This window comes from Pseudonaja textilis, chromosome 12 (assembly GCF_049901715.1).
Source record: "Pseudonaja textilis isolate UNSWEBS1 chromosome 12, rPseTex1.2, whole genome shotgun sequence".
Classification (NCBI taxonomy): Eukaryota; Metazoa; Chordata; class Lepidosauria; order Squamata; family Elapidae; genus Pseudonaja; species Pseudonaja textilis.
The window spans coordinates 18,421,240-18,446,210 of NC_142001.1; the positions used below are offsets into that span (position 1 = coordinate 18,421,240).

Here is a 24,971-nt window from a genome sequence, read left to right on the forward strand (position 1 = left end):
TTAAGCTAACCAAAACTCTTCTAGCATACAGAAGTTCTAACACATACACCCACACACTACGAAGCCCTGAAGCCAAGAAAGAATCTGTCAACTCCACCAAAGATAGGTCTGTTAGAGCAGGTCTTTATGATGGAGACCGGTGGTTGGATGGCACAAAGGAGGAAGGCCATTAGAGAGGAAACAAGGATTATGGGTCTAAAGAAGGAAAAGAAAAGGAGGGAAAGAGGGAAGTTTTGGCCAACAAACCCCATGATCTCTTCTATCAAAACCGATGGAATTAACGTGAGGAGAAAGATGAGAATTGAGACAGAAGATACTTGGATTCCAATTATTATAGCAGTATTCCCCAATTTTGGGGCTTTAGAGGCAGCTGCTCTTCCCAGCATCCCCAGCCAAAACAGCATTTTATATTTTAGCCAAGAACCATGGGAACTGTAGTTGCAAACGTGTTCAAAAGGAAATGCTGAAAAACACTGTGGTAGGAGAACAGGACAGAGAATTGAGTACTTGTTCCAAAGGTGGTTTTTCAACAGGCAACTGGAGTGTTTGTTTTACGAAGAAGAAGAAGAAGAAGGAGGAGAAGAAGAAGAAGAAGAAGAAGGAGAAGAAGAAGAAGAAGAAGAAGAAGAAGAAGAAGAAGAAGAAGAAGAAGAAGAAGAAGAAGAAGAAGAAGAAGAAGAAGAAGAAGAAGAAGAAGAAGAAGAAGAAGAAGAAGAAGAACAGGAGGAGGAGGAGGAGGTAGCAGCAGCAGCAGCAGCACAGCTTGGGCAGGGGGTTGTACTAGATGACCTACAAAGTCCCTTCCAATAACAATTTTGTTATTCGTCTGTTACTTAGAAGTTGTGGGAGCTTTGTCACTGGAAGCTTTCAAGAAGAGACTGGATTGCCATCTGCCAGAAATGGTGGAGGGTCTCTTGCTTGGGTGGGTGGGGGGGTTGGACTAGATGACCTACAAGGTCCCTTCCCACTCTGTTATTCTGTAATACAACAACATCTGGAGGGCCAGATTATCCATGATAATCTAGTCCTGGGTCTTCTCCTTGGCTCCGTTTCAACATGCCGAGACCGTGATGAAAACCATGTGAATTTCTACTAGCAGCCAAATACTTGGTGCATGACAGTCGACTTCTTATTCTGCTTTCCTACCCTTGTTAATTTCTGTGGGGAATTGCAGACCCATCGCTCAGCCAACAGCTACAAAATAAAAATAAAGATCATCCAGAATAAGCCTCCCCCCCAAAAGTGAATTCTCTCTCCCTACGAGCAGGCATGCCACTCGGGCAGTTCAAATCTTTTGCAAGAGGCCTTTTGGAATTTCTCCAATTTTTTAAAGGATCGCAGCCGCCTCCAATTACTTATTAGCAAAAGGCTTCAGGTTTTGCTGTCCTGACTTTGCCCTTCGGGCCCCCATCGTGTTGTCCTGTTTACAGAATGGGGGCCGGGCGGGGGTTCCAATCCTGGTTGCAAACATTCTTTGCAATCCTAGGGAGAATTGACGAAAGGACCTCATTCTCTTCTTCCCTGCCCCATCCTTAATCCTGCAACCAAATCATTTCATTTGATTTAATTAACTTAGTTTCAGCTGCTGATCTGGACAGATCTTAATCCATTAGCTACATACCCTGAGTCTGGTAAGGCTTTCTTTTCCTTCCTTCCTTCCTTCCTTCCTTCCTTCCTTCCTTCCTTCCTTCCTTCCTTCCTTCCTCCCCCTTCCTTCTTTTCCTTTTTCTTCTCTTTCTTTCTTTCTTTCTTTCTTTCTTTCTTTCTTTCTTTCTTTCTTTCTTTCTTTCTTTCTCTTTCTTTCCTTCCATCCTCCCTCTTCCTTCTCTTCCCTTTTCTCCTCTTTCTTTCTGTCTCTCTCTCTTTCTCTTTCCTTCCTTCCTTCCTTCCTCCCTCCCTCCCCTTCCTTCTGTTCCTTTTTATCCTTTCTTTCTCTCTCTTTTTTCTTTCCTCCCTTCTTTCCCTCCCCCTTCCCTTTTTTCTTTCTTTCTTTTCTTTCTTCACTCTCTTCCTTCTCTCCTTCCCGTCCTTCCCTTCATTCCTCCCTTTCCTTCCTTCCTTCCTTCCCTCCCTCCCTCTCTTTTTCTTTCTTTCTTTCTTTCCTTCTTTCTTTCTTTCCTTCCTACCTTCTGTCTTTACTTTCTTTCCTTCTTTCTTTCTCATCAAAATAAATAAATAAATCCAGAGGAAACTGCAGTTCTTCAATAATAATTTGGGGGCAAATTCATTCTTAATTCATTCCGTAACATGAATTAAACTCGAAAATAAACGCACTCAAATTTCCGCTGGCTTCCCCATCCTTTGGGTTTACAATGACAACTGCACCCCTCACATGCGGCTTCCTCCCTCCCAAACTAAAAGGGGTAGATATGGCAGCGCTCCCATATGTACCAATTAATTATTGCTAAATAATTCATTCAAATGACAAAATAATATAAAACATAGCATCAACAAGGCACCTAATCTTCTGCAGATGTAAGGTTCATATCACAGTCAGATCAAGACTTTGGAGCAAGGGAGAAAAATTGGAGAACGGGAATATTCTAGGAATGGGCTGTAAAGTTGGATGAGGTCAATTGTTTCTAAGAAGCAGGACGGATTTTCTTATTCTTGGCGCAGGTTAATCTTTTTGGCTCCCAATCCCTGGGGAGAAAATAATCTACTTTTGGACTTGTCCAGAAAAAAAACACGATCTGGTCTGCACTCTATAGGCCACCAGCTACCCCAATTTGGTGAGTTTAAGCTCCTTCTATAAATGCTTATTTTCTCAGTTTGATGTAATTGGTCTTTTGATGCCTTATGCAAATCAAGTTCTTTTTAAATGGTGTCTCTCCCCGCCCCCCCAAAAAAACTGCTGGCTTTTAAGAAAGTGACTCAGTTCATTTTAACGTTAGGAAAGGAGAGATTTCTTGCCTGCCAATTATTTTATCCCTGGTCCTTAATTGAAAGCCAGCAAGTTGGGAATTCTGGGAGTTGAAGTCCAGGCTTTCAGCAACAGCTGTGTTTCATTTTCTTGCCTCCGGAAGCATCATTAAATTCTCCAGTCCTGACCCATTTTTTCCCAGAAGACCTGTCAAATTGAATCAGTCTTACTCCCAAGTAAATCCACCCAGGATTGCACAAGAATCTATTCTGCGCCTCAGCAGTGTAAGAGAAATCCACAACAATATACCGTTAACAACGAATTGCATTCGGAGGGAGATCATTTATTTTATCCAATGTCCATTGTTTCCAAATCTGGTTCAAGCTCAAATATTATGTTCTAACATTTCTCTTCCTTTATCCTTTAACTCCATTTTTATCACCATATGTTGTGCAAGCATCCAAAGATAAGGAAAGGCTTTAAGACGGAGAATTTGCAGGATAATTGATTTCACTCCTGGTCGATGCTTAGATTTTAGGACACTCTTAAGTTACACCCTATAATTTTTTACGTGGTTGTAATAGGAGGTGAAGGCAAAGGAGTTGCTGAGGATTTTATTCTGCTAGTTTCGGCCAACTATAGGGGTTGGTGCTCATCTCAGTTTCAAGGCCACAGAGCGTTGTCCAAAAATATTTCCACGGTCATGTGGCCAGTGTGATGTCACAAAGCAACTGTTACCTTCCTACCGAAGTGATACCTATTTATCTACTCACATTTGCATGCTTTCAAATTGCTAAGTAGGCAGGAGGTAGAGCAAGGACAAGAACCCAACCCATCATGTGGATGTTGGGTCTCAAACCTGGGCTGCTGGCTTTCTAGCTGTTGTGGTTCGCCAGCAGCCTGAGGAGATGGCAGCTGAATCGGACAATGGGGAAGAATGGGGACCAGTCCGGGAGTCTGGGGAGGACTCGGATGAGGGTCCTGCATCTGATGCAGAGATGGGGCCAGGACTGTCTGGGAGTGGAGTGCTGACTCTGAAACCTCCAGAATCTGACAGCAGCAAGGCAGAGAAACAAGGGGAGCCTGGTCCCAATGCGCGTGTGTGCAGAGCTGCCCGAAGGTAAGAGCAGCTGAGAGAAAAGGGGCAACTTGGGAGTAAGGCTTGGAGGTGATTGCCCCTTTCATAAGGTATAAAGGACAGGCAAAGGTAGAGAAACCTTTGCAGGAAGCAAAGTCGTTTGGTCTGTTCAGATTAAACCTTGAAGCGCTGTGTGGACTTTGTACTTTGGTTGGGTGTTTTTTTTTTTCCAGTTAATTTGGCACTTTAGTTGTTGGCAGCAATTCAAAGGAGAGAAAGGTGGGTGCTTATCTCAAGGGACTGTTTGGGACTCATTACGGGCTGGGAATGCACGTAATTCCCAGCATTGAAATAAAACAAGAGTTGTTTTGACTAAACATGTGCTTAATTATGGTCTCAGGAAGCTTTGGTCAGAACACTAGCCGACAAGCCCAGTGTCTTGCCACTGCTGAGCCACTGCACCGCCCCATTGTCACAGGAGGACATGAGGGGAAATGACATTGTTGAGAGAGATGGGGACATTGTTCAAATGATGCCAGCAATGTTGTGTGCATCTTTAGGGGTGATGACTCACCCAAAGCCCCTATGGCTAGCTTCTATTGAATGCATCTTCTGACAGCATTTTCCAAGGAAATCAGAATCATTGGATACACGATGGGCAGAAAATAAATTTAATCACAAATGAAATAAACAAATCACAGAATAACACAGTTGGAAGGGACCTTGGAGGTCTTCTAGTTCAACCCCGCTGCTCAAGCAGGAGGCCCTATATCCCTCTGGACAATGAGTAATCGAGGAGAGAAGCAACCTAAGGAAATTCCTGACAGTTAGAACAACCAATCAGTGAAATGGCTTGCCTTCAGAAGTTGTGGGAGCCCAACACGGGATGTTTTCAAGAAGAGATTGGATAACCATTTGTCTGAAATGTCATAGGGTTTCCTGCCTAAGCAGGGGGTTGGACTAGAAGACCTCCAAGGTCCCTTCCAACTCTGTTATTCTATTCTTCTTCAAAAACTCCAGCAGTGGAGCATGATAAATAAACAATCAATCAATCAAACCAGCCTTCCACGTGAAAGCACAGAATAAAGTGGACCATGGTGCACATCGGCCAAGGTTTTCTCGGAGCCTAGAGTCAAACCAACTCAATCCTACCTACCCCACAGAGTTGAGGTACAACAATGACATTGCTTGCAACCTCTAGATTCTTCCCATCTTCTTCTTCTACTTGTTCTCCTCATTGAAACCTTTCCAAAGTGATCTTATTTAGGCAGCTCTTGCTCAGCCTTCCCCCAAAAATCTTTAAACCTCCAGTCTACAGTACGCCTGAAAAATCTTGTAAGCCTCTTGGTGCAGGGCTCAGAATGTGCTAATCCCATCAGAACTCCATTATACAACGCCGGGGTGATAACGCCAATAGAGATATCAAATTAATGCAGCATCTTCTGCTTCCCTGAGGCCGCTTGGAACCCAACGGAGATCCTGGTGGCTAAAGGATTGTCTTGACTCAGAAGGCTGACTTGAGATGATGAGAGAAGAAAGGCCGGGTGTATCCAACGGAGTTTTGGAGATAGGGGAAATTCGGGCCACACAGGCATGAACCGATCTGGTTGAGGCGCACCTGTTTCTCACCCAATGAATTCAGGTTGGACCTTGCAGAAACCTGTTCTGACCCAAGCCTCGTTCCAAGCAAACAAACACCAAACAGAGATAAAAGCAAAACCTTTTTAATGCGTCTCTGTGAATTTCGTTCATTCACAGTAAAACGCTATTAAAAACTAACTGTCCCAGATAAGAACGAGCCTTGCCAAGGTTGCGCAAGGCTGCCAAGAACATTAGATTAAATTGCAAGGAAATAATCGAAACCAAAAGTCTCCCAAACACAAACCAGGATAGTCCAAACTTCCACAAGACTTGAAGGGCAAGAACTTCTTTGCTCCCTGCAAAGAATCCCACCTCTGAGGGCTGGCTTTTATCCCTTAAGGGAGGGGCCATCACCTTGCAGCCTTACTCCAGAGTCACCTGTGCTGCTGCAGCTGCTCTTTTCTTCGAGCAGCACAGGCTCCTCGGGATCCTCTTCATCACTTCTGCCAGCCTTCACAAGCTCCAAAGGCAGCACCCTACTCTCGGATAGTCCTGGCTCCATCCCTGCATCACACGCAGGCCCCTCATCTGAGTCTGAGACTCTCTGAGACCTCAGCTCTCTGCACCTGCTGCCAGTGAATCACAACAAAACCTGAACAACAACTAATCAAGGAGAGAAGCAACTTAGAACTCGTACAACTTAGAATTAATACTTCAGCTTCAACCACAACAATACACGAGCACGCAATAGATACAAACTCAAGGTAAACCACACCAAACTCAATTGCAGGAAATACAACTTCAGCAACAGAGTGATCAATGTTTGCAATACTCTGCCTGACTCTGTGGTTTCTTCCCCCAAACCCCAAAAACTTTAACTGTAGACTATCTACTGTTGACCTCACCCCATTCCTAAGAGGTCTGTAAGAGGCGTGCATAAGTGCATCAGCAGGCCTACTGTCCCTGTCTTAATGTTCCCTTTTATTTGTATCCATTTCATGTATTCGTATATACATTTTGCTGCTAGAAATCATGTTTATACTTACATCTATTATCTAATACATGCTTGACAAATAAAATAAAATAAAAACTAAGGAGAAATTTCCTGACAGTGAGAACAGTTAATCCGTTGAACAACTTGCCTCCAGAAGTTGTAAACGCTCCAACACTGGAAGTTTTTAAGAAGAGGCTGGACAGCCATTTGTCTGAAGTGGTGGAGGGTTTCCTGCCTAGGCTGGGGGTTGGACTAGAAGACCTCCAAGGTCCCTTCCGACTCTGTGATTCCATTCTATAAGTTTTCATGATCTTCAGATATCAATAGAGATTTCTTCTGCAACTGGCAACAAGAGCCATCAATTTTGCAAGTGCTGACTTTCCAATTCCCCGAGCTGGTTATATTTAGAAAGGACAATCTGCATATTCTGCTTTTCAGAGCATGACATGAGGCATGGCTCTCCCTACTTATCCAGCAACTAAGCAGATCCAAACCCCAGCTCTCTACCCCAAATGATCTCAGTTTTTCATCAAAGTAGACATTTCTGGAAACAAAGCGATCCTTTCTTGGTAAGTAAGTTTTGGTCACCACACTATAAAACAGATGTTGAGACTCTAGAAAGAGTGCAGAGAAGAGCAACCAGGATGATTAGGGGACTGGAGACTAAAACATATGATGAACAGTTGCAGGAACCGGGCTTGGCTAGTCTAGGGAAGAGAAGGACCAGGAGAGACAGGATAGAAGTGTCTCAATATTTGAAGGGCTGCCACAGAGAGGAGGAAGTGATCAATCTATTTTCTAAAGCACCTGAAGGCCAGACAAGGAATAATGGATGGAAGCTGAAAAAGGAGAGATTCAACCTGGAAATAAGGAAAAACTTTCTGACAGTGAGAACAATCAACTAATGGAACAGAAGTTGCCTCCAGAAGTTGTGGGAGTTTCATCACTGGAGGCTTTCAAGAAGAGATTGAGCTCCCATCTGTCAGAAATGGTGTAGGGTCTCCTGCTTGGGCAGGGGGTTGGACTAGATGACCTACAAGGTCCCTTCCAACTCTGTTAATCTGTATTTCTTCTTTGGGGTCTACACGTCAGATGGATGGATGTAGCACCGAAACTGAGCCCTGGACAATGCTTCAACCTGGCTCAAAGTGTTTTCAACCCATCGACCTATGTTGTCATTTGAGGTAGAGTCTTGGTGATGTAGTCCTTGACTTACAACGGTTCGTTTGGTGACCATTCAAAGACACAAAAGCACTGGAAAGGAAAACTTGTGACCGTTTTTCACACTTAATGACCGTTGTGGTATATCCACGGTCACAAGATCAAAATTCAGACTCTTGGCAACTGACTTGTATTTATGACGGTTGCAGTCATATCCTGGGGTCATGTGATCCACTTTTGCAACCTTCAGACAAGCCAAGTCACATTCACTGAACAACCGTGTTACTCACTTAACGACTGCCCAGGGATGCTCTTTAACAATCGTAGCAAGAAAGGTCGTAAAATGGTGCAAAGTAGAGCTGGCTCCCCCTTGAGCATGGGGGGAGGGGGTTGGACTAGATGACCTACCAGGTCCCTTCCAACTCTGTCAACCTGTCTGTCAATCTGAAATGGCATAGGGTCTCCTGCTCAAGCAGGGGGTTGGACTAGATGACCCCCAAGGTCCCTTCCAGCTCTATTCTGAATTAATTAAAAGCGGTGGGAGCTTCAGCGCTGGAAGTTTTGCAAGAAGAGACTGGGCTGCCATCTGTTAGAAATGGTGTAGGGTCTCCTGCTTGGGTAAGTAGGGGTTGGACTAGATGACTTCCAAAGGCCCCTTCCAACTGTTCTTCTGTTAAATCTGAGGGTGTTCTCTCTCACAGCAACCCAGAAAATCAAGAATTTAGGATGTCTTTCAGTCCATGGTGAGAAGCAGATCCAGTCCTGCAACATCTCCCCTTCATCCCAAAGATTGAATGCAGTTGAGGAAAACAAATGGCAAGTTAAGGTGAAGCATCAGAACTTCCTTCAGACACTTCTGAAATTCAAATAGTTTGAATGCTAGATAGTTTTTTTTCTTTTTCATGCAAGGCATCTTTTCAACCTTTGATCTCTCTCTCTCTCTCTCTCTCTCTCTATATATATATATATATATATATATATATATATATATGTGTGTGTGTGTTTTCTTAAGTTTTTATGGTACTTACATGTATGGTATTCAGTTTGTTCGGGTATTTTCCCACATCATTGTAGTTGTGCTTTTAAAGTTGTAGCATGATGATGGCAGATAAGATTCTGCCAAAACGTTGCTACAACTTTAAAAGCACAACTATAATGACATGGGAAAATACCTGAACAAAGCTGAATACTACACACACACACACACACACACACACACACACACACCCTCCTCGCCCACGTCAAGACTCGATAAACAAGGGAGCACACGTTGCTTTTCAGATGGCACCTCCATGCTCTGTGGTAACAGCTTCTATTAAATTAATGATGTTACCCACACCATGAATTAGGCAAATTGTATGCAAATGCTGTTTGAGTAGCAATACAGCGGTTATCAGCTGTCTGCAAAAAATAAATTAGTTTGGCAGGGTAAAGATATTGTGGAGCGGGCATATTTAATTGAGTGCTAATTTTATTGTGATTATTACTTTTAAGTAACAACAGTGTGGTTATTAAGCAACATAATGTGATGGGTTTACACAGAACTGATAAAAAATATATATAAAAAAACCTCTTCCTCACTGAGCTGGCAGGAAGATTATTGCAACACGGAGTAATTTATGGTTTCCATAAATGGCTGGTAGTGTTTTTTTTTCCCCTTATTTTTTAGGTGCTTTGAAAAATAAACAACAATAAAATAAATACAACTTGACACATTTTGGGGGATTCCAAAACAGGCAGTTACAGTGTGTTTGGCAAAATGACAGGAGCAGTTTCACAGGCAAAGGTGTTTTTTTCCTCTCTCTCTCTCTCTCTCTCTCTCTCTCTCTCTCTCTCTCTCACTATTGTGACTCACAATTCCTAACAACTCCACAAATCAGCAAAAAAAAACAACCAACCTTCCAGGCCTAAGCCAACCTTCCAGGCATTTTGCAAAGCCGACCCTGCCAAAATATCAATCTCTTTTTTCCTTCCTTCCTTCCTTCCTTCCTTCCTTCCTTCCTTCCTTCCTTCCTTCCTTCCTTCCTTCCTTCCTTCCTTCCTTTAACTTCACAAACAGTCTGCAACCTCATTGGAAGAGACACAATCTGGATCCCATTTTATAATTATTATTTATTATCCGTCTCATGATTATTTCCCCAAGTCTCCAGGAAAAACACAAATTACGACACACTTGTTCGCTTGGCAAACTCCAACATCAAGCAAGCCCAAATACTGGCAAAAACCATTCCAAATGATTTTTCCAAGGCATCCAAGCATCCCTCGGTTTTTAGTTCCCCTCTCAATTTAAAACCAGTGAAGAATAATAATGATAATGATGATGATGATGATGACAATAATAATAATAATAATAATAACAACAACAACAACAACAACAATAATAATAACAACAACAACAATATCATTGGCATCTCCCCACATGGAATCGGACCAACCTGACACCTTGAAATATCTGGGCTGAACTTTAAGCTTAGCTATTTGCAGGAAGGGGGGTGGGGGGTGTAGCAAAAGAACTTCCCCAGTTTTGCAAAAAACGAATTTCTCTCCTCCCTTTCCTCCCCCTCCCACCAAAAGCCTATAACCATTTTTTTTTTGAACTCTCTGTATTTCCAAGACTTTTTTTTGCTCTCTCTCTCTCTCTCTTTTGTTGTTGTTGTTTAAGTTGAAAAGAAGGGCGTTTCGGAGCGGGGAACCCGGTTGGAAAGACGGGGTTCCCCCCTCAGACCGTCTGAATGCACCCCGGGGGCGCATTTCTGCAAAACCCACCTGCGGGAAATTGCCAGGGTCGGGGTGATGGAGAGAGAGGCTGGGTGGGGTGGCGGCTCCCGGAGTCCCGTTCCCCCTTTCATTTGGGAAAAGGGAGAAGGGGCGTTATTCTGCACATTTGGGCACCCCGACCTGCTCCAACTTGGCTCCAAGGGCGCAGCGGCGGCTTGGTGGGCATAGGATGCGGAGGAGGGGGGAAGGCGGTGGAGGATGGGTCAGTGGGTGTGTGTTGTGGGGGGGGAGGAATGGTCCCTGAGCACCCCTCCCTGCCTTTCTCCGGGGAACGCCGCCCGCTTGGCGAGAGGACCAAGTTGGAGCATCCTGCGTAAGGAGACCACCGAGCGCGCCACGACGCGCGCCACGGCACGGCACGGCTCGGCTTGGCTCGAAACGGCTCGGAGAGTTTTCTTTCTCGCCCAAGCCAACACGAAAGCAGAACCAGCCAGCCAGCCAGCCAGCCAGCCAGAAAGAAGGAAGGAAGGAAGAAAAGAAAGAGAGAGAGAAAGAGAGAGAGAGAGACAGAGACAGAGAAAGAAAGAAAGAAAGAAAGAAAGAAAGAAAGAAAGAAAGAAAGAAAGAAAGAAAGAAAGAAAGAAAGAAAGAAAGAACGAGGGAGATGGCTGATGCGGGAGGAGGAAAGAGAGAGAGATTGAGAAAAAGGTGCAACAAAGGGTTTCTCAAATCTGGCTTTGGAAAGACCAAGAAGGGTGGACTGCTTGGTCGGGAAAGAGGGGGCTTCCAATTCACCTCCCCCAAAAAATACAACACCCGCACCTCCTCCCGGTGTTGACACCCCAACCCATCCTCCCCTGCCTCTTTCCCAGCCGCCCTCGGTCTACCTACCACTGCTGCTCCAAATCCCAGTCCTTGAAAAAGTCGAATAGATCCATCGCGGAACGACCGCCGGAACCCAGGCGCCGCCCCCGCTTCTCCTCCGCCGGGCTAGGCGAAGGCTCCGGGGCAGGGCTGCCGCGGCGGCGGCGGCGGCGGCGGGGTGGAGGAAGAAGAAGAGGAAGAGGAGGAAGGCATGGGGGCAGGCGGGCAGGCGGGCGAGCCGGGGGGCTGCCTCTGCGCCCAGCCGCCGCGCCGCGCTCCGAGAGGACTGGCCGGCGGTGGTGGGAGGGGAGAGCGAGAAGGCGGTCGCCGCCTCCGTCGCCGCCGCCGCCGCCGCCGCCTGCTCGGAGAGCGGGGCTTCCTTCTGCCGCCTGGCTGGCTGGCTGGGGAAGCTCAAGCCACCGCTCACCACAAGGGGAGGAGCGAGGGGCAACGGCCACCGAGCGGCCGCGGCTGGAGCACAGCTTGGAGAAGGAGGAGGAGGAGGAGGAGGAAAAGGAAGAGGAGAAGAAAAGAAAGAAAGAAAGGGGGGAAAAAAAAGGAAGGAGATGCAAGGGGCGCGTTCCCACGTTACAGAAGACACGCGTCGCAGCCTGGCCGGGGCCCCGCCCTGTCCTTGGCCGAGGGGAGGCGCCAGAGAGCAGCAGCACCCCTCTCCAGTGTCCTCTGCTGCTCTCCCACCCTCCTCCTCCTCCTCCTCCTCTCCACGCCTTTCTGCCCGAAGGAAACAAAGCCCCTGTCGTGTGAACCAGGTCCCTTCTCAGCCAAAGCCAGCCCCAAAGAGGGAGGAATTCCCCTCCCGTCCTCAAGGCTTCCAAGAGGAAAGGACACATTATATCCTCTCGGCTAGATTGGGATTTCTGGGTGTTGGGAGTCTGGGAATGTGGGAGTTGGAGTCTCCCCCATTTGGCAAGGATTGGTGGGCAAGGGAGGAAGACTCCAAACCAGAAACTCTTCCTAGAGAGAAAATCCCCTTGAACCCCCATTTGACTGGGTCAAATGTTTATTTGCAAATAATGGGTTGTGTGAATGCAACGTTGGCTCATTCCTCTTGGGTTTATCCAACTGGCCGTGATTTCCCTGAGTGGGGATGAGATATGAATGTATAAAATCCAACAGTAGTTCCATCCCCTCCTTCCAACAAAGCTACAGCGGGGTCTGTTTATCACACACAGAGCGTTCCTCAAAAGAAAGGCTGCTGTGACTGAAAATGCAAAAAGAAAACCCCTTTATAACTGAATCCATGTCACAAAGACACTCTCGCTCTCTCCTTTCACATCCAAAACCCCAAGAAGCTCTCAACCACGGTTAGTTAGCAGATTCAGGGTTGAGACTGGCTAAAGCTAAACACGGATTTGCTGGCTTGGTGAGTATCAGGCTCTTAAGAAACCAGCATATATATATATATATATATTGTTCATGTGGATTTAATTCAGCAACACCTCAATGCTTTGCTTAGCTGCTTATTTAACAGGTGTTGGAGGACTTGAAGAGTTTTGTCTATATTTTTCTTTTCAGTATTGCTTGCCTGACATCGGATTCAGACATTCTTTACCATGGGCCAAGCGATGGTTTTCAATTGTCGTTTTCGGAGAGATGCTGAGATCCTTTGGAGAGGCCCTCCTGTGGCCAATTTTGAGATTTACCGTGATGGGAAGAACACGAAACCCTGAAGAAGGAGACTAGACTGGAAGGGACTTCGAAGGCCTTCTAGTCCAGCGGTTGCCAACCGGTGGGCTGGGGGAAAATTTTGGGGGGCCACAGAGAAATCTCACACCCAGAGCTTCCCCAAAAAACAATTAATCCAGGCTGCGCAGAAACACAAGGCTGCGCCGCCCACACGGCCCGCAGGAACCCTCCCCGCCCACTTACTCCTTACCCGGCAAACTTGCCTGCTAAGTTGCTATTTTTCCTTTTTCCGACCATCATCTGTTCTGCTGTGCGGGGAGATTTAGATTAGCTAGGAAGCAGGAAACGGTTGGATTTCTTGCTTTCTAGCTAGTCTTTAGATCTTCGGCTCTGCTTTTAAGCACAGCCGAACCTCCCTTAGGACTGAAGGTTCTATTATTCGGTGCAGACTCATGGCAAGCAAATTTTATGTGACAGACTCAGGTAGCTGATGGCAGATAGATAGATCACTGAATGATTCTGTGAGCAACTCAATCTGCCTGCCTGCTTTGTCTGATCTTGGGTAAAAGTTGCTCTTTTCTTAAAATAAAAAATTCAATATTTATATACATGGTGTGTTGTGAGTTAATTTGGTGAGTTTGCTTGCTAGAAAATTTTATGAGTTTGCTTGCAAGCAAGTTTTATGTGACAGACTGAGCTAGCCAATGGCAGATAGATCAATCTCTGGATGAATCTGTGATTCTGTGAGCAACTCAATCTGCCTGCCTGCTTTGCCTGATTTTTGGGTAAAAGTTGCTCTTTTTTAAATAAATAATTCAATATTTATATAAATATTTATAATATTTACATACAAGCCATGCCCAGCCAGCCACAGGACCACTAAGCCACACCCACAAATTAGGCCATGCCCACAGAACTGGTTGGTGGTCCCTGGGATTTAAAATTATGAGTTTGGTGGTCCTTGAGGTCCAAAAGGTTGGCGACCCCTGTTCTAGTTCAACCCCCTACCCAAGCCGGAGACCCTATATCATTCCAGACAAATGGCTCTCCAGTGTCCAACATTTAATTAAAAACTTCCTCTGATGGAGCACCTAAATCTTCTGGAAGCTGGTTAATTGTTCTCACCATCAGAAAATTGTTCCCACTTTCAACTGCTGAGGAATTCTGGGAGTTGAATCCTGAGAAAAAGAACAACAGAGTTTTAAGGGACCTCCAAGGTCTTCTAGTTCAGCTCCCTGCTCCGGCAGGGAGACCCTCTAAGACCATTTTGGCCATTTTCTGAAATGTAGGAAGAGGAACTTCTGAAGGCTGTACACACTAGGTCTTTTTGCCCTCCTCTGCAATGATTTCACAGTGAAATTGGAAGCCCCCTCCCAAAAATAAGAGATAGGATTCACCCACAGGTTCTTGAGCTGATCACAAACTGTTCCTTTTGGTATAAAAACAGAAGCAATCAGATTCTACTCTGCTGGAATATTGAACAGAATAAATAGAGTAGAGTAGAGTAGAGTAGAGTAGAGTAGAGTAGAGTAGAGTAGAATAGAATAGAATAGAATAGAATAGAATAGAATAGAAGGACCAGGGGAGACACGATAGCCGTCTTCCAATATTTGAGGGGCTGCCCCAGAGAGGAGGAAGGGGTCAAGCTATTTTCCAAAGCATCTTAAGGCAGGACAAGGGATAATGGATGGAAACTGATCAAGTAGAGATTCAACCTAGAAATAAATGAGAAATTTTTTGACAGTGAGAACAATCAACCCATAAAACAGAAGTTTCCTTCAGAGGTCATGGGAGCTTCATCACTTGAGACTTTCAAGAAGAGATTGGAGCTCCCATCTGTCAGAAATGGTGTCAGGTCTCCTTCTTGGGCAGGGGGTTGGACTAGATGACCTACAAGGTCCCTTCCAACTCTGATTATCTGTTATTCCCCCCCCCCCCCATTTCATGTCTTCATGTATCTATTTATTTTCCGCTGACTTCTGTGTAAACAGGAGTCTGACAAGAAAGTAAATCGCCTTGGAGATCCCCGGCACATGATTTAATCCACAGTTTCTGTAATGTAAATGTTAAGATAAGCCCGATGTTAAACCCTGGTGGACTCTGTGCGACGTTGGGAGAAAGAGCCCACTGTAAGGCAGATGTCAAACAATCTTGTGGGGTTTTTTTGGGTGGGGGGAATGTCAACTGCACAGCTTGTACAAGCCACAAAGGTGAGATGCGGTTGGTTCCAGGTGCGATTCTCGGGAGCTGCAGAGGGCAAGAGTCAAGGGCCACACTGCCTTCTTCTCTCCTGCTCTCCACGCAAAAACTTTTTTTTTTTTTGGACCATGATGTTGATGGCTGTCTGGGTTGTGGCGTGCCAAGTGGCTTCTCATTTCCTCTTGCTGGGTTTCCTCCCGAAGAAAAACACGTTGGATATTAATGCTTTTTTCTCCTCTTTTATTCCCTGGGCTCTTCGAGGAAATGTAGAGGAAGCGGGCGCTAAGTTGGAAAAGAAGGCAAAATAAAAGGAAGTAGGATGGTGAGTGTGTCATTGCCATCCTCTTCCTCTTCCTCTGCTTCCTCTTCCTCTTCCTCTTACTTCTTCCAGAACAAAATGACATCATCTTCTGACCATAAAATATTCCCACATTCTTCCCATCAGATTGTTGTTTCCTCCTCTCCTCCTCCTCCTCCTCCTCCTCCCTTCCTTCTTCTTCCTCCTCCTCCTTCCTCCTTCCTTCTTCTCCTTCCTTCCTCCTCCTCCTCCTCTCTCTTCTTCTCCTCTCCTCCTCCTCCTTCTTCTTCTTCTTCTTCTTCTTCTTCTTCTTCTTCTTCTTCTTCTTCTTCTTCTTCTTCAGATTGGCCTGTCTCTAGAGTAAGAGGTGCCCAACCTTGACAACTTTGAAAGACTTGGGGAACTTGGGGAGGGGGGGTTGAACTCCCCAAATTCCTCAGTTATCATGGAGGAGAAGCAAAAGATGGAGGAGGAGGAAAAGGAGGAGGGGAGGAAGAGGAGGAGGGAAGGAGAGGAAGAGGAAAGGGGGAGGAGGGAAGGAGAGGAAGAGGAAAGGAGGAGGAGGAAGGGAGAGAAGGAGGAAGACGATGAAGAGGAGGGAAGGAGAAAGAAAAGGAGAAGATATACAAAGAGGAGAAGGAGAAGGGGAGCCTGCCATTTCAGGTCTTCAAAATGACCTCATTCCAAGCCATTCAGAGAGCTGCCTCTTTTCTCTTGGTGGTCCAAAGCCACCACTCTTAAGACCAGATTGTAAAACAAGGCGTCTGACCAACTGTCCACTTTTTACTAGTCCTGACATGTAAATCAAAACACTCCTTACTCAGAACAGACCTTTGTTTGACAGATAGCTGAGAGGAGCTGTCCAGCGTAAACCACAGACAGTGGAATGTAACTTCAGCTGTTCTCCAGACCGGAGACTAAATCTCTGATTCAAAGCATATTTCCTCCTCCTGAGTAGAACCCAAGACTGATACACAGTCCACTGGAAATTATATTCATTCAATGCAATTAACAAGTGAAGGACAGAGTGTGTCATGTTTAGTTGGCATGAACCACAGTTAGTCCTAAGCTAAGCAGAGACACCCCCCTGCCAACCAAAGTGTGTATAGTCAAGGCTACGGTTTTCCCAGTTGCAATGTATGGCTGTGAAAGCTGGACCACAAGGAAGGCCGAGCACCAAAGAATGGAGGCCTTTGAACTCTGGTGCTGGAGGAGACTCCTGTGAGTCCCTTGGACTGCAAGGTGATCCAACCGGTCAGTCCTAGAGGAGATCCACCCTGACTGCTCTTCAGAAGGCCAGATTCTGAAGATGGAACTCAATGACTTTGGCCACCTCATGAGAAGGACGGACTCACTGGAGAGGGCAAAAGAATAAGGTGGCTGGATGGAGTCGGCATGAGCTTAAATAGACTGCAGAAGATGGTAGAGGACAGGAAGGCCTAGAGGAACGTTGTCCATGGGGTTATGATGGGTTGGACATGACTTCACAACTAACAACAACAACAACAAGTGCTAAGCTTGGGGTTTTCAAGGATTTGATTCTGTGGATGCCTCCACTGTAATTGGTTGGTTTGTATCCTTCAGAATCAAAGGTGTACTTTATTTATTTATTTGATTTGTTATTTGCTTACAAGATAATAGGTATAAGAATAAACATGAGTAAGAATACAGGAAATAGGTACAAATAAATGGGGACAATAGGACAGGGGCGGTAGGCACAATGGTACACTTATATACGCCCTTTACAAACCTCTTAGGAATGGGGTGAGGTCAATAGTGGATAGTTTAAGGTTAAAGGAGTGGGGGGGGTGGTTAGAGGATGTAACAACAGAGTCAGGTAGGGCAATCCAGGCACTGACCACTCTGTTGCCGAAGTCGTACTTTCTGCAATCGAGTTTGGAGCGGTTGACATTGAGTTTGTATCTGTTGTGTGCTCATGTATTGTTGCGGTTGAAGCTGAAGTAGTCATTGATTGTATGGTAGCGGATAATTTTGGGTACTATGCTTAAGTCCAACCATAGGCGGGGTAGTTCAAGGTTGTCCAAGCCCCAAATCTCAAGCCTGGTGATATAGGGTATATAGCTATTGTTGGTTGGTGATGCCATCCAAGTGGAGAAGGCCACACCATCAGTGGAAGAGCCACCAAGAGGGCATCAGTTCCAAAGAAAATGGCTCAGAATGTCATGCTCCGTTGGATTCAGAAGAACCCACTGCTGAACCCACTGCTTTTAGATGGTCTCAGGGGAGGGTTTTTCTTGAAAAACAGGGCTGGGGAAGTAGCGTGCCCACACTGTCCTTGTGGTGGCTCCTTGTCTCGATGGAGAGGAATTTCAGGCGTGTGTGAGTGTGTATGTTTTATTTCATCGATGGAGAGGATCCAGAAAAAATAACTCAGAAAGAACATTATCTATCCTTCCTGGCAACTGGTTTCAATGACCCCTGTCTTGCTTTTCTGGGAAATCTGCCAGAGACCTTTGAAAGGATTGAAAAAATGCCGATGGCTGTTTCAAGAGAAATTGCTGCCTGCGTTTTAACCAGAGGCCTGTTAAAGGAATCATACCAGGAAGGTACATGGGGGGTGGGCAGACTCTCTACTGGCCAAAAGCAGACAGATTGAGGTGGGGGGGGGACACACAGCCACCCCACCCCCTGAAGCAAGTGATGTGGAGTGGCAGCAGAGATGGGGATAACTACGAAGGCCGATGCGTGGAGCAATTAGGAGAGGATTGACGCTCCCTTGGAAAGTCTGATCCACTGAAAGTACCACGTCTCAATCTTCATGGACCCTTGGCCCCGTAAGGGTAGGGAAATGAGAAACGGTGCTTGCTTGCTCGCTTGCAGAAGAGGAAAAGTTAAGAAGACTGTTGGGGGAAACTTGAGACCTCTGGAGTTAGGGTACCCACAGGGATGTGCTCACCAGAACTCTGCGGGAAATTGCTACAGGTAGCCGCTGATGGCCCCAATGAGGAATTAACAAGTCAGATAAATAATCCAACAGTAAACAGTAGTCTAATCAAGGTACCACCAAGAAGAAGATCCTACCAACACTGACAAGGCAAGTCACTGCATATAAATAGAGAGGAAATGCCATTCCCTTCTCGTTTTTATGATGTTACCTAGTTGGGTAATGAAACGTCTACAAGAAAACAACTAAACTCAGTTAGCACCGAGGACCCCCCCCCTCCTCCTTCTTCTTCTTCTCCTCCTCCTCCTCCTCCTCCTCCTCCTCCACCTCCTCCTCCTCCTCCTCCTCCTCCTCCTCCTTTTCTAATATTCTCTTTTATTGGCAGTAGTCATTGAGTTAGGAGCAATAACTCAGCTGGCTAAGAATTGTTTTCTAGTTATGGTGTGGAGCACTGGGCCCATCCAACTCTTTTCATTAGTCGAGAAGTCAGTATCCTGGGCAAATCTTAAAAAAAAAAAAAAACAGGTAATGCAGTAACCTGGTTAATAACACAGGTCATTCAGGAACCTGGTTAAACAAGTATGACAAGAAGTACCTTCTTCTACAAAATGGGGAAACGACGATGTCTTTGTCATAGGACTTGGCCATCATGACCTCAGTGTTAATCTTAAAGGAGGGAGGAAGGGAGGGGAGGAGGAAGGATAGATGGCCAAGCAATCCAATGAATCTTGGCACAAGCAGGATCTCATTAGTCAGTACTCAGCAACAATATAAATGCCAGCCTATAAATATTGATCTTACTAAAATATTGATTTTAATAAGAAGCGACCTCTCGTTCATCACAGCAGATCTGGCCTCCATCAAATGATGGATGTTTCAATTATTAGCCCACTAATTTTGGAGAAAATTCTCTTCCATTAAGGGCACGAAAAGATGACCGCTCTTATTTTTCAGAATAGAGAAGTAAAAAGAAAAGGAAAGGAAAGAAAAGAAAAGAAAAGAAGGAAGGAAGGAAGGAAGGAAGGAAGGAAGGAAGAAAGAAAAAGAAAGAAAGAAAGAAAGAAAGAAAGAAAGAAAGAAAGAAAGAAAGAAAGAAAGAAAGAAAGAAAGAAAGAAAAGAGGATTTAATCAGGTGCCAATTTGCATAAACTTTGTGAAGGCTTATTTGATGTTGAGACTCTAGAAAAAATGCAGAGAAGAGCAACCAGGATGATGAGGGGACTGGAGGCGAAAACATACAATGAACAGTTGCAGGAACTGGGCCTGGCTAATCTAGGGAAGAGAAGGACCAGGGGAGACAATATTTGAGGGGCTTCCACAGAGAGGAGGAAGTCAAGCTATTTTCCAAAGCACCTGAAGGCCAGACAAGGAATAATGGATGGAAACTAAACAAGGAGAGATTCAACCTGGAAATAAGGAGAAACTTTCTGACAGTGAGAACCATCAACCAATGGAACAGAAGTTGCCTTTGGAAGTTGTGGGAGCTTCAACATTGGAGGCCTTCAAGAAGAGACTGGACTGCCATTGGTTAGAAATGATGTAGGATCACCTGCTTGGGTGGGGGGTTGGACTAGATGACCTACAAGGTCCCTTCCAACTCCATTAGCCTATTCATCAGATCCAGAGGTGCTGATCAAATCATGGCTTAATGGATGCTGTGGATTTAAGCAACACGCTCTTTCAGCCTTATTTCTCTGTGACGGGATATTATGGCTATCACTTGGCAAACAGGGGACGATGGACTTTTAGGCTCACAAAAGGAATACTGCTTTATCTGGCTTCTCTGTTGACTTTGGTTGTCAGGAGGTTGCCAAAGGGGATGACATCACACACACACACACACACACACACTGGGATACAGGGATTGTTATAATTATGAGTCGGCTCCCAAGCATCTGAATTTTGATCACGTGTGGGCAGGCGGCAACGGTTCGTAAGGGTGAAAAGCGATTGTAAGTCACTTCTTTCAGGGCCTCAACAGTCACTAAATGAACTGTTGTAAGTCAAGGACTACCTGTATAAACCACGGATGGCTTGTTGGGTGTGTGTGTGTGTGTGTGTGTGTGTGTCATGTAAATAGGGAACCAGGCTGAAAATTTACCGAAATACGCCCACATTTGACATATCCCGGGCTGAAAAGCTGAAGCGTTCTTCCCCCAGTTGCAAATGCTTACCTTCTAAATTTATTAGCAATTAATAGAGCTGTTATGTCCTCATTCTGCATTTTTATAGTGGCATGAAAATATTATACAGTGGAACTGCAATTAAACTCACTCAGTTGCCTTCGCATAATTTTCCCTTGCATTAATTCTCAGCAAACCCAAGTTATGGGTATAATATTCCTCTTGGTGCTGCTTTTCCAAATGGAAACGGTGCCTCCAAATAGCAATAAAGATTTTTTGTATATGTGTGTGTGTGTGTGTGTGTGTGTGTGTGGTTTCTTCGCTCTTAGGCGAAGAAAGGACTATGCTTTTATTTATTTCGTGTGTATTTTAAAAAAAATAATAATAAGCATGAGGAAGCGGCAGGATTTAATTTTGGCTGAGAAGGTAACCGGGAAGGCGTCGTTTGCCCCTCGAAGTTACTGTTTGCGTGTTCTCTGGCCCCCTTTGCTTAATCTCTCTAAACAGATAATTTAGCGGCTTTTTGAGAAAGCACCCGAAGTGCAAAGCAAACGTTAGGGCACTCCAGGGATGAATTCAAGATGGATTGGAATCTTACTCTGCGTGTGATGCAACGCTCGGTGTTTACGTGCGCTTAAATCCACGGCGATGTCCATATAAATACAGGCAAAAAACTTCCCTCTGTGGGGTCTTTAAACTGATCTATCTAGGCAGCGGAAAGGCTCCGTGGCATCCTGGAGGCCGGGTCCTGTTTTGGTGATCAATCTTCTCTCCCGCGTTTCTCCAGCATGGGCTAAATCCCAAGATGCCAGGTGCAATCGGCTCACTTGGGGTCGCTGAGTTTGCAATGTACGGGCAGCTGCTGAGACTTCAGATAGAGGAAAAGGTGGGTTATGGCGCAGGGGTTGGGCTTCTGGGGGTTTGCAGGGAGAACCGTGGCATGGGAAGGATATACTGCAAAATCCCCATTCCCTCATCACTCCACTAACCTGCTTTCCAGCTCCGTTCTCCTGTGCAGGGCAACAAAAGAAAACCCAGCTGATCAGCTGGGACTTGGGAGGCAAGGAATAGATGGGGGTGTGGCTTGGTGGGCATGGTAGGGGAAGGATATACTGCAAAATCCCCATTCCCTCATCTCTCCACTAACCTGCTTTTCAGCTCCGTTCTCCTGTGCAGGACAACGAAAGAAGACCCAGCCGATCAGCTGGGACTTGGGAGGCGGAGAATTAGATGAGGGTGGGGCCAGTCAGAGGTGGTATTTGCCAGTTCTCCAAACTACTCCATATTTCCACTACTGGTTCCCCAGAACTGGTCAGAACTGGCTGAATATCACCTCTGGTGCTCGATGGGGTTTGAAATCCTTAACCACAATTAGACCAGGGCCCAATTTCGTGCAAGTTTAAGAAAGGACTTCCTGCTTCACTCAACTTGATTTAAGTCTATTAAGAGGGTTGTTTTTTTTTCCCCTCCATCAGAAAGCATTAGCTATAATTTAATATTGTTGTGTTTTTCCCCTCTTCTTTAAATGAAAAATGGCAAGGAATGTACAACCGCAGCTCTCGTGAAATAATAACCCTAAATCAAGAAATTGCACACCGCCATTCTGATAAGGAATTAGAATGTTGAAACTCACGATGGGAAAATGTTTCAAGTGCAGCACCTCAGAGAGTTAATTAAGCCTTAAGTTAATTGGCAACGATCTTATCATTGGATGGAAAATACAACTGATGATCTTATTTGCACTTAAACAGAATAACCGGGGTCATTATAAGACTTCTTGGTGCATTATTGACTGAATTATAATTTCTTAATTAATTTTGATTGACTTTCAAAGCATCTAGCTGTTTGACTTTTTAATTCTCTGCCTTCTTATCACCTGGGAGGAGAAAGACTCAAAAGCTGTTTACCTTACAAAGCTGTGTTCACAGCGCCCACACTGACAATTTCTTGGCCTTAGTAATTTTGTTGTCTTTTTTAATCAAGTTCAATTCTGGTTCTCTTTTTTCCCCTTTTTCTTTTTCAGGAAAACCTACTGGTGTATTCAGAATCAGGCTACCTTCTCGGCTTCAACAGAGATAGTCAATGATCCCAGCCATAGCTATGATAGGATGACTGATGTATTTGGTTGTAGATTGGGCTAAGCAATCATTTGGAAGGCCCAATTTGAGCCTGGCTGGGTTGGTAAATCCAGTCCATTGTATTTTACTCCATGAGTTGTGCTTAAACGAATTCTCGAGCCTGAGAATTCCGGAAATCCAAGCAGTTCAAATCAATATACAGATTTATTGCAAGCTTAAGCTCTCTACAAGAATCTGAACTACTAACAGTCAAAGCAAATCGGTGGTAGATAAGAATCAATGGAATGCATGGTGGGTGGGGCTTAAATCTCTTGTGGGTATGAAGGGATTCGAGACTGATGACATGTTTGACTCCTCCCTCTGGCTGAGCCTGGTCATCTCCTACATAAACGGTGATTTAGTGCCAGGTTTTATTCATGAAAAAAATGCATCTGAGCCTCTATCCAATCTGTTTTAACCTGCCTAAACAGCCACATACACCTAGCTGCAAAGCAAGAGAAAGATCAAGAGAAAAACATCTGGAGAACTTCCTTGATTTGTAACCGTCATCACCTAGATGGAAGCAATTCCACCAAGTATTTGAACTCAACTGACTTACTGATTATAAGATTAATGCCCCAGCTTTCATTCAAGTATTCAAACCAGAGATTGTAGCACTGTGACCTCCAATTTTCCCCACAACAATCCTGTATGATAGATCAAGAGAGAAAAAGTTATTGGTTGAAAGTCATCCAGTGAAGTTCTAATAAGTAAAGATAGACTTGAATTAAAGGTTTTCTCACATCCAATTCAAACACCCAACTTCATCATCAACATTATGTTGACTCCCTATAATTCCCACCCCTTCCTTCCTTCCTTCCTTCCTTCCTTCCTTCCTTCCTTCCTTCCTTCCTTCCTTCCTAGAATCCAATGTCTATAATAAGTCATTTAGCGCTTTCATTGATCTTTGGAAGAATGTAAACAGTGGTTTTGAAGGATTATTGGTACATCCCTAGAATACAACATTCAATTTCATGAAAAGTCTTAATCATCCATGCTGGATTAATTGGGTTTTGTAGTGCCACTCCTCTGGAGGACATTGGATGGGATAAGAGCATTACATGGTGGAATAAAAGGAAGAGGTAGATATTTTTTTGATGGCTTTAACTTTAAAAAAAAAAAACCACAATCTTGCAGCCATCACATATCTTTAGTGTGACATAATTTTACAAGGATTTCTTTTAAGTTGGGTGGTGTAGGCGAAATTTCTTTTTTTATTCTGTCCATGGGCAATCTCCCAGTAGTGAAAATATTTGCATATTACTCAGTTTCCTTTACCGGAGGACATTATTTCAAGCCATAGAAGGGAAGTCGTGCTAGAGCTTCCAACATAGTCATATAGTTTCATGGTGGATAATATAGCAGAGTACCACACTGAGCCACATAAAACAGCATTTAGTTTGCTGTTAAATCAGCTTCCAGATCAGGCAACAGCAGATTCCCATTTCTAGTTTTGTTTCATTTCACATTCATTGAGTGAGCAGCCAGAAAATGCAAGCATGGCATTCATCTATTTCCTAATGTGTTCATCTCTGGAACTTAGGATCTAGGTGGCAGCTACTTAATCGACATTGTGCATTTTCTCAAACCACAGGACCATCTGATGGAGCGACAAAACCAACCGAATGGGGGAATTCATCAATTGGTTGACACCCAAGGAATTTGGGGAGGGGGGCTTTCTTTGTTTATTGATTGGTTGAATGCTCACGTCAAATCGCTGAAAGCCTCTGGGAAGGATGTGTTGCAGGCCATAGGATGATTCAACATATTAGAGTGGGGATTTCCAAATTTGGCACCTTTAAGACTTGTGGACTCATGCTGGTTGAGGAATTCTGGGAGTTGAATACTGAGAAATAGAATAATAGAGTTGGAAGGGCCTCGGAGACCTTCAACTCCAGCCCACTATACCATTTCAGACAAATTGTTCTCCAATGTCTTCTTAAAAACCTCCTGTGTTCAAGGACCCACAACTCCTGAAGGCAAGTTGTTCCACTGATTAATTGTTCTAATTGTCAGGAAATTTCTCCTTAGTTCTAAGTTGCTTCTCTCCTTGATTAGTTTCCATTCATTGCTTCTTGTCCTGCCCTCAGGTGCTTTGGAGAATAGCTTGATTCCTCTTCTTTGTGGCAGCCCCTCAAATATTGAAACACGGTTATTATGTCACCCCGAGTCCTTCTTTTCATTCAACTGGATATACCCAATTCCTGCAACCATGGAAGTCCAAAAACCTTAAAGTTACCAAGTTTGGAGACCTACGTATTACAGCAACACTTACTGTCCAAATGTAATAGCATTGATCTCCACACCTAATTCTGAGGAATTTTCCCTATATCATATCATTCCCAGGAAACACCACATTTCCAGTATTATCCTTGTTGGGAATATTTAGATGTGGTTAATTAGATGAGGGGTTTGCTCTGAGA

At 44.7% G+C, this 24,971-nt stretch overlaps 1 protein-coding gene across 2 annotated transcripts in view; it reads right to left on the reverse strand.

The window, feature by feature from the left end:
* AFF2 (ALF transcription elongation factor 2) overlaps positions 1–11,551 on the reverse strand; it is a 239,629-nt gene extending 228,078 nt beyond the window's left edge. The window contains exon 1 of one of the 2 annotated variants that reach the window (XM_087941173.1): positions 11,287–11,551. In XM_087941173.1, the coding sequence (XP_087797299.1) occupies positions 11,287–11,333 (47 nt within the window). In that variant the 5' untranslated portion in view covers positions 11,334–11,551. The remainder of the gene's footprint in view (positions 1–11,286) is intronic. The other variant, XM_087941175.1, reaches the window with a different exon arrangement.
* Between the last annotated feature and the right edge of the window lie 13,420 nt (positions 11,552–24,971).